Here is an 8,825-nt window from a genome sequence, read left to right as displayed (position 1 = left end):
AAACGAATAGTTTTGAGGTAGGGTACAGCACAGGAGAGGCTGGGAAAAGCACAGAAAGGGACATAAGCCATCCCACCACAACTAACTGAGGTGCCCAGGAGGCCCCTGAGGCCTTGACTCTGCTCACTCTCCAGGGTAGCCTCAGGGCTTCAAGACCAATGAGCAGAATTTCCCCTCCCTTCCTGGAAGCTACTCCTTGGGAAACCACAAGCTAACTAGGATACCCTAAGGGACAGGAGACTCCCTGTTAAGATGACATTAAGAGGGGAGAGGGCAAAGAGGAAAGGCCATGCAGTGGTATTGTTGTCACCTTTTGTCTGGGAAAGGCTCACAGCGTGGATCTCCCACGTGGTCAGGGAATCAGGGACAAGCTCAGACACCCTGTGTTGGAGGAGCAAAAAGAACGTCTATCAAACCTGGGAGCTGGATGCTGGGGTCCCCAAGGAGTGTGGCAGTTTTGGGGGTGGCATCTGGAATGTCTCCTTGGCCTCCTTACTTTTTAACTTTGTCTACTGTGCACAGGGTCCAGAGCCAGTTCTCAGGGAAATAGCTCCGGACGAGGATATCATCTTCAACAAGCAGTTCCTCTTCCTCTTCCCACATGTCCTGGGCTGAGATGAGTGAGAAGGATCAGGGCCCTGGGCACCACCAGCATTCCCACCTACCCTTGACCTTAGAGACCCAGGTCATAACCATTGCTCATCACTGTTACCTCTGGCAAGTCCCATGCTGCCCCTGATGCGTGTCTTTTTACGAAGCTCCTCAGCAAACTGGCAGCAGGACAGGAAGGCCTCGTGGCAGGTGGGTTCTGATACTCTAGCCACTCGCTCTTTGCAGGACCGGCGCATCGGCAACGGTGTCATCCCATCCTTGCAGCAGCGCTTGGCTTGGCCAACGTATTGACTCACTGTGGGCAGTGGAAGAGGGTCACTAGGAATGGCCCCCCACCACCAGATACAGCTGAGGTTCTGGCACTAGTCTCATCACTCACTCTTCTGAAGAATCGCCTTCTGGAAATCCACATCTCTTCTTTTCCGGCTTTTCTTCTCCTTGGGGCATCTCAGACCTACAGTAGCAGATGATGAAAGGATGGAGGCCTAGTCACACAAATCTCATGTCCTGTCCTTCCTTTCTTCGTAGAAAACTGTTTCCATCCTTTCCCTACCTGCCCCTCCCCTTTCTCCTTCCCATTCTTTCTCCTTGCCCCGAGAGTATCAAACCTTGAATAGGGCCTTAAAGATAATCCATCCCTAGTTTAGTTTTACAGATAAGGAAAGTGAAGCACAGGGAAAGGAAAGCCACAGTCACACAGCTAGTTAACGGCGGGTCTCCTAACTCCCAGACCACTGCTATTTCACACTATCTCACCTTCCTATTCCTAACCCTTCCATTCTCCCTCCCTATTCTCTCTCCATCCTCTCACTTTAACTCCCCCCACCTCCAAACTCTGTTCTTACTGCTCCTGGACTGGGTCCATTTGTGTCCATCGGAAAACATCAAACCAGCCGACTCAAAAACCTGGAGAGCACTGATCCCGCCCCCAGGGCCACAGCCCAGGTCATAGCTGTTCATGGCAGTGAAGACCTGAAGTGAAGAAATGCAAGAGCTGCTTTGGGAGATGGGCACTGAAGAGTAGACAATAGGGAAAAGAGTGAACAGACTGAGGGAAAGGGAGAAGTAGAGGATTTGGTGAGAGGGGGGATAGGGGGAGCAGAAAGAGGAGGATTGCTGTGAGAGAAAGGGCATTGAGTATGGGGGGATAGGGCTACGGGAAAGGGTGAAGTCTGCAAGGGAATTGAAATAGGACTCCTGAAAGGAGAGAAGTTTGGGGAAGCTGGAGGGAGGGACAGAGTGGCCAAGGAGTTGGGGGAAAATAGCAAAAGGAAGAGGAAGTGGAGCCTCTGGGGACCTTATTCATATGGAGAGGGCTGTGCCTCTGGCCACCTGCTGCATACACCGCAGTATCCACAGCCCCCAGGGCTACAGTGGCCAAGGAATCTGTGTATAAATTTAACCTCAGCTGGTTCCCAGGTCGAAGTTCTGCCCCATCCACTTTCAGTTCCAGCTAGGGATAGAAAAGAAAAAAAAAAAAAAAAGCAGGGCAACATTATTGGGAGGAAGAAGTTACTTCCTATTTTTCACATCTTCGGAGTTTTCTTTGAACTTGAGTCCACTCCTCTTCCCTCCCTCCCTCTCTCCACCTCTGTCTCATCACATCTTTTCTCCTTCATCTTTCCTCCCCTCCCCCGGTTACCTTCCCCTCACAATCCCCCGCCTGGACATCCACTTTCAAAGAGTTGGCGACTGGCAGACCATTGTGGTAATAGAAGGCGACGAGGCGGAAAGAAGGCACGAGCTGGGCGGTCACAGGTACCGAGATGGAGGTCACAGACCCCTTTGCCACTCGATGCATGGATATGATCTCCCCACGCGACAGGACCTGGGGGTGCCATAGTGGTTGGCAAGACAGAAGGATCTGAAAGGAGCTTCCTCTTTAACCTCCTGTTTTCCTCACTCTGTCTCCACCTCCAGGGAAGGACTGTCCACCTCTGCCCTGATCTTTGCTCCAACAATACTGCGTTTACTGGCCTATCCTCACCATGTAGTAGTAATGGGAGAAAGTAGCTCCATCAACTCCCACAGCACGGAGGTTTAGAGTGAATGTCTGTCCCACATGGGGAGGCCTGGAATCCAGTCGCTCCATGGACAAGAGCCCAGAGCCTCCAGAAGGTGGAGAATGGGCAGTAAGGGTGGCCTCTGCTGGGAAGGGGGATCCTGCAGATACCTAGGAGGAGGCAATAAAGGGAAAGGTCAGAAGGACTTAGCAATCTGGTCTTTCAACTCCCAGATCTCTGCCTTGTTCCTGAGTGACACAAGCACCCAGCTCTTGGCTCCCCCTTCTCCTGTCCCCACTTTTTTCCTAGGGTGTCTGGTTCCCATCTCACCGTAAACTGCAACTCTTGGGTGGCTTGGGGGACATTGATGAGGGTGCTGAGCTGACCCTTCTCATTTGTGTTGAAGTTAAGAACCTGGATATTAGAACCAACTCCTGAGGTGATAAATTTGGTGGAAATTTTGATGGGGATCCCAGGGGCTGAAGAGCCAGAGACATCCTGAACCAAGGCCTGAGGATGAGTAAAAGAGAAGTCAGAGAAGAAGAAATAGAGAAAAAACGCTGTGCCATTCCCTTTATCTGTACTGCCTCTCCCAATCTCTCTTGTACTCTCCCTCCCTATCCTCTTTTTTAACAGCCCCAGGAATGACCTGTAGCAGGAAAGGCGTTCCTGGTACAAAATACCGCTGGGTGCTGCTGAGGTCCACCAAAAATGGAGATGAGACAAAGCGTAAGGAGGTAAGTTCAGCTTCCTCTAGCTCTCCCCCTGGGTCCATGGAAATAGATAGATATAAGAAGTCGGGGACAAAAAAGCAGAGACAAAGCAATAGGGGAAAGCGATGGAGACAGAAAGACATAGGGATCATTGTCTCCTCAGGCTTCCCTCTCTAGAAGGAAGTCTGTGACCTCCATCTCGGTACCTGTGTAGGTGCTCAGAGGGGAAGGTTGGGGGGAGGAAAGGAGACTATGGGTGGATGTCCAAAGCAGTGATCAGAGTGGAGAGGTAAAGAGTCAGAGGTCTAGGGTCACCCACCAGGGGATTCAATGACAGCAGCTGCTACATAGAAGCGAAGCCCCTGAAGATTGTCCATCCCAGGGATGTTCAATGACTTCTGGATCTCTGTTCCTGAGACGGTAATGCCACAGCGGCCATCTGACAACTGAGGAGGAGAGAACAAAAGATAGAACATACAACTGTGGTGAAAATCCCACCTATTACTCCATCACCCTCCCTTCCATGACCTCTAAGCCCTACCTTGGACTGTTTTTCCAGCCCTCGAAGGAATTTCTTCTCACCACTCTCATCCAAGACTCCAAATCGAATATAAGCTACTCCCTGCACTGACTTCCCATATACATACCTAGAGACAAGGGATATTTGGAAGGAACCCCGGCAGAAGAGGCCACAGTGGGGGTAGGGGGAAATAGGGCAAAAGGAAGAGTCCTAAGGAAGGGTGAAGAGGATATGAGGAGAGATACAAAGGTTATTGGGAACAGTACGCAGAGATAGAAATAAGGGAAAGGATTACTTGGCCTGGACATTCAATCGGATATTCACATCAACACCAGGAGCTACCAGCACATAGGGCTCTTCAGGTATGATCTTCACCTCAAAGTTGGGGAGAACTAAGTGAGAGTAGAGGAGAAGAGATGTCAAACAGTAATGAAAACATCCCTTCTCTTTGGGATCCAGTATCCAACCCCAACCTTTTCTCTCCTTAGGACACTATCTCCCTAGTCTCCAGCTCTTACCGTATTTCTTCACCTCAAACTCAGTACTGCTGTTGGAATCTAAGCTGTCAGAAAATCGAGCTGAGATCCTCCATGTTCCAGGCCTGAGAAGAAATATAGAGGTGGCTCAGCCTAAGCGGGTAGAGAAGAGCGTAGTGGAAAAAGAGTGTTGTTCTTATATACGATGGGGGAATTTGGGAAACAATCTGGGAGGCTGTAAAGGTAAGAGTGGACTATGCAGCAGGCAGAATCCCTGGGGTCTGGAGTGAGGTGACTGGGAAAAGGGGTAGAAAGTGAGAAGGTATTTAAGGGAGATACACAAGGGTATTCCAGAGTGGGATGGATTCAAGAAAGAGCTCACTCTGAGATGTCAGGGATCACAAAATCATCTTGGAAAATGGATCTTTTAGAAAACACCTCATTCTTCCGTACTTGAAGGCCATGAGAGTTCTAGGAGAAGAGGGACTCAGTGAACAAACCTAGAGGCAGAAGGTTAGGAATCAGGGGTCACAGCTGGTGAGGCCAGGGACTCACCTGAACAGTAATAGTCAGGGTATCCGTGGATGGTCTCATGTTCTGATCCAGAGCAAAGACTCGGAATCGGACTAGAGGAAATGATAGAGAGGTGTCAGTGGGCCAAAGGAGGAGATTTCATAAGCTCTATTTTTTTCTTTCCTCTTTCTCATCCTTTCCCTTTACAAAAAAAGTACATGGTATGCCTATGCAACAAATTTGTGTTGTTGGATAAGAAGGAATTGAAGCTATGGACTCCTCACCACGTTGGCCAGGGTTGTAAATGGGCTGGTCCGTCTGTAGAAAAAGGTGACCCCGACGTGAAGAAAATAACAGATTAACACCCTGAGTGTCTGTTTGTCGAGACAGAGTTGATTTCAGCCATGATGTTTTGGCCAGAAGTTGCACATGACGGGAAAAATGAAGCTTACTGAGACCACAGCGCTGTACATGGACCAGTGGGACCTGAGGGCAGATGGGGATAGTGTCAGAGGCAGAGAGTGAAGAGCCAGAGAGAGAAAGAGATATGGAAAGATCAAGTAAGAATGAGATGCACAAAGACCAGGGGAGGGACCAAGACCAGAAAAACAGATGTAGGTTCAGAATCAGAGGCAAGGAGGTAAATGACATGTAAACAAAAACAGAGTGGAGACAGCAACTAGATGGCAGGCACAAAAAGACAGTAGGAACAACTAGGGGTAGGCTGATGGGGGTAGGGAGTTGGAGGTACAATTACCGGGAGGCTAAGTAGCTGATAGTCATGGTCAGAGTCCAGGGTAAAGGGCACATCCTCAGAGCAATGCACTGAGGGCCCTGATGGATTTCTCAGGAAGATAACACCCTTGACTTTCTGCCCCTTCGAAGCTCCCTGGAGTTGCAGTCCCACCGAAAGTGGTACACCCAAGCGAACCACAGAGGGTGAAAAGATCAGCAGCCTAAGGGAAAGTGGGGGTTAGGACTTACAGGTATAGAGCTCCCTTCTTCCCTCACCCAAGCCACTGACCCATCCCCCTAGCCTTCAACCAAGACCCCACTTCCCAAGACATGCAGGTGTTTCTGTTCCATAGCTGTTAGGTCTCCCATCCCCAGTCTCCATAACCCTCAGGGACACAGATAGTTTTTCCCAAGACCTGGCTTCCTGTACAGTCAAAGTGAAGAGGCTTGAAACCCAAAGCAGCATCCATAAGAGCTTCATGGTTGAGAGGACTGCAGGGATGGTCAATCCCAGCTGTCCATTTACTCCCTTCTGGCTATCCTGGGGTCTAGGAGAGGTAACTTTGGACTTTGCTCCACCCCTGCTCTGGTTTAGCTGGGAAAACACGTGACAATCAAGAAATGCAACTGGCCCAAAGCCCAGTACTGAAAGTACTGGAAACCTAGGCCCCTGTGAGGAAATCTTGGATCCCTTTAACATAGGTCTTTCTGAAACAGGATGGTCTCTCTTAAGTGTGGTTGTCTCCCCAATCCTGATATTTATACAGGTGAAGTAAGGGTATGCAGAGAGTCTCCTCTCCACAACCTTCATTCCCATATAACCCTAGTGACACTTGGACGTTATTTTGTATAAGACTGACCACAGATTCTAAGGCTTGAGTAGGTTTTCACTGAAATCACAGTAATACCCATACTGTTACTGGAGACCCTTTTCGTTGTTTACCTTTGTCCCATATGAATTCTGTTATGGAGGGAGACATCCAGACCTAGAGTTATCCTTACCCATCCCTACAACTGAGCGCCAAAGAGACATGTTGCATTTAAATGAGGCCTTAAAGAAAACATCACAGAAAGATATTGTTTATTTCGCAATTTCAACCAAAAAAAAAAAAAGGACAGAGAACCCCAGAACAAAATGACATTATGCCTAGTGAAAGGCGATAATAAGCAAAACATTGACATAGTTTCCGATCTTTGTCCTTGGCAAAGGAAGGGCAGTCACGGTCCAAACCCCAAACCTGTACACAGCAGTGATCACATCTGTCCCATCCACCTAGAAAACCAAACAGTAGTCTCAACTTCAGACACTTCAAGGGGTAACCCCTCCGTAGATGCCACTTTCATTTGTGTTAAGTCAAGACGTCTTGTGGGCTGCAAGTTATATCTACACTTTACTTCATTCCCCAGTCCAACAGATGAATTGGGAAAAGAGAACTCGAATCTTCATGTCTCAGGCAGGCGAAGGAGAGTCCCAGATGCGGTGGGGACACTGTAGGGGGAAGGGGAAAGAAAATAAGCATTTATATAGTGTCTACTATGTAAACAGCACTATACTAAGCACTTTACAAATATTATCTCATTTCATCCTTAAAACATCCTGTAATATGCATGCTATTATTATCCCATTTTACAGTTGAGGAAACCGAAGAACATAGAGGTTAAATGACTTGCCCATGGTCAAACAGCTAGTAAGTGTCCAAAACAGGATTTGAACTTAGGTCTTCCTGAATCCAGAGCTCACAGCTCTATCCATTATGCCACCTAGCTGGGGGTGGGAGGGGTGAGGGGAAAGGTAGACAGGAAAAACTAGGGTCTAGATATAAGGGTCTCCATGTTTATAGAAAACTGGGATAGTCAATCAAAGAGCAATGCCTACAGATCATCATGATGAGGAAAAGCTCTAGTCTTAGATGATTTAGTTGAAACACTTGACAATAGGGAAGAAAAGGAACAGGTAAAGCTATATACTTACATGTCAAGCAGCTGCCCTCCAATTAAATCATGTACATGATAGGGAAGGCCAAGCCTCACAGACAGAGGAGCTCGTCTGCCTAAGAGCTCAGAAAGGGACAGCTCCCGATACTTGGACTTTCGAACCATCCCAAGTACTGCCTGTCGCCCTAGAAGGAAGAGATCAGAGCAGATGAGACAAGACAATGGATGTGATCACTGGGCCTTAGTCCTGGGGGATGGTCCCTCTCCTAAGTATCCTTGGTTGGGGCAGGAGTAGGGAGGGATAACTCTGATTTATGCTTTTGGAATAATTAGAGAACGGAATGAGAAATCAGAACCTTTAACAAAATATTTTACAAATCTCCCAGCTCCTGGCACTGACAGCCACCAGCTCCCAGCATCTCGAACTGTGAGGACTCCAGCATTTACCAGCTGCCTAGGGTGGAAGAGAAGGGAAGGGACAATGTGACCTCTAGGAATCATCCTCCACTGCCCCTTAATTCCTACCTGAAGGAAGGAGAGAATGGCAGCTGCCTGGGTCCCTTTGCAGGGGGAGAAATAAAAAAAAACCATCAGTTTCATGGGGTGATATGAACAGCACACCTTTTCATTGACTATTTAACTCCTCTTTCAAGAAGAACAAAAGCTGATCTCCTCCATTATGTTGTAAGGAAAAAAGGAAAACCAACCTTGTACTGTTCCAGCATCAGTATGGTAATATAAGGGTAGGGATAAGAGTGGGTCACTGTTACAAAAACTTGATGTTTCTTTGGGGTTTTTTTAAGTGATGAAATTCAACTTGTAGAAATCCTATACTCTCATGAGACATATACATCTCTCAACCCTCCCAGATAGTCCAGATGATTCCATTAGCAAGGATGGGGGAGAAAGCATCACTGCCAGGCAAAAAATGTTGTTGAGACAGAGTTAAAAAGAGTAAGGGAAAGATTAGACTAGGACCATAGATGTAGTTGACAGTTGTCTAGGTTTATGTTGCCCCAAGTCTCACGTGATCTCACAGTCCCTAAAGCCAAAGGTTTGGATCATCTGATCCTGCTGAAAGCTGAGGTCTCCACAGGCTGGAAGCACCACGGCCAGAAACCTCTGCACTGTCCCTTCAAATGGCCGACCCATGCAAGATTCCAGGGCCTGAAGGAGAACAAGAGGAAAAGGGCAACCAAACTCCAATTTGGCCTTCCACTGATACCCCTACATTTCTTTTCATAGTGTCTTCTCCCCCCACTACATACACACACACACACACACACACACACACACACACACACACACACACACACAC

At 48.0% G+C, this 8,825-nt stretch overlaps 2 protein-coding genes across 2 annotated transcripts in view; both read right to left on the bottom strand.

Moving 5' to 3' along the window:
• Positions 1 to 6,128, bottom strand: part of LOC114053642 (complement C4-A-like) — a 17,559-nt gene extending 11,431 nt beyond the window's left edge. The window contains exons 1-19 of the mRNA XM_027876752.1: positions 5,989 to 6,128; positions 5,595 to 5,793; positions 5,122 to 5,323; positions 4,880 to 4,950; positions 4,707 to 4,795; positions 4,367 to 4,449; positions 4,144 to 4,240; positions 3,870 to 3,975; positions 3,648 to 3,774; positions 3,265 to 3,380; positions 2,946 to 3,125; positions 2,600 to 2,785; positions 2,255 to 2,440; positions 1,910 to 2,065; positions 1,458 to 1,584; positions 992 to 1,066; positions 713 to 907; positions 497 to 611; positions 311 to 381 (exon numbers count right to left, since the gene is read on the bottom strand). Of these exons, the coding sequence (XP_027732553.1) occupies positions 311 to 381; positions 497 to 611; positions 713 to 907; positions 992 to 1,066; positions 1,458 to 1,584; positions 1,910 to 2,065; positions 2,255 to 2,440; positions 2,600 to 2,785; positions 2,946 to 3,125; positions 3,265 to 3,380; positions 3,648 to 3,774; positions 3,870 to 3,975; positions 4,144 to 4,240; positions 4,367 to 4,449; positions 4,707 to 4,795; positions 4,880 to 4,950; positions 5,122 to 5,323; positions 5,595 to 5,793; positions 5,989 to 6,053 (2,446 nt within the window). The 5' untranslated portion in view covers positions 6,054 to 6,128. The remainder of the gene's footprint in view (positions 1 to 310; positions 382 to 496; positions 612 to 712; positions 908 to 991; positions 1,067 to 1,457; positions 1,585 to 1,909; positions 2,066 to 2,254; positions 2,441 to 2,599; positions 2,786 to 2,945; positions 3,126 to 3,264; positions 3,381 to 3,647; positions 3,775 to 3,869; positions 3,976 to 4,143; positions 4,241 to 4,366; positions 4,450 to 4,706; positions 4,796 to 4,879; positions 4,951 to 5,121; positions 5,324 to 5,594; positions 5,794 to 5,988) is intronic.
• A 547-nt stretch (positions 6,129 to 6,675) lies between these two features.
• The window catches only part of STK19 (serine/threonine kinase 19), a 4,193-nt gene continuing 2,043 nt past the window's right edge, over positions 6,676 to 8,825 (bottom strand). The window contains exons 4-7 of the mRNA XM_027876537.1: positions 8,535 to 8,674; positions 7,864 to 7,961; positions 7,545 to 7,692; positions 6,676 to 7,061 (exon numbers count right to left, since the gene is read on the bottom strand). Of these exons, the coding sequence (XP_027732338.1) occupies positions 7,016 to 7,061; positions 7,545 to 7,692; positions 7,864 to 7,961; positions 8,535 to 8,674 (432 nt within the window). The 3' untranslated portion in view covers positions 6,676 to 7,015. The remainder of the gene's footprint in view (positions 7,062 to 7,544; positions 7,693 to 7,863; positions 7,962 to 8,534; positions 8,675 to 8,825) is intronic.

Source organism: Vombatus ursinus, unplaced genomic scaffold (genome assembly GCF_900497805.2).
Source record: "Vombatus ursinus unplaced genomic scaffold, bare-nosed wombat genome assembly UNPS02014811.1, whole genome shotgun sequence".
Taxonomy (NCBI): Eukaryota; Metazoa; Chordata; class Mammalia; order Diprotodontia; family Vombatidae; genus Vombatus; species Vombatus ursinus.
Note: the sequence above shows the minus strand (reverse complement) of the source record. Positions and strands in the feature narration are given on the sequence as shown.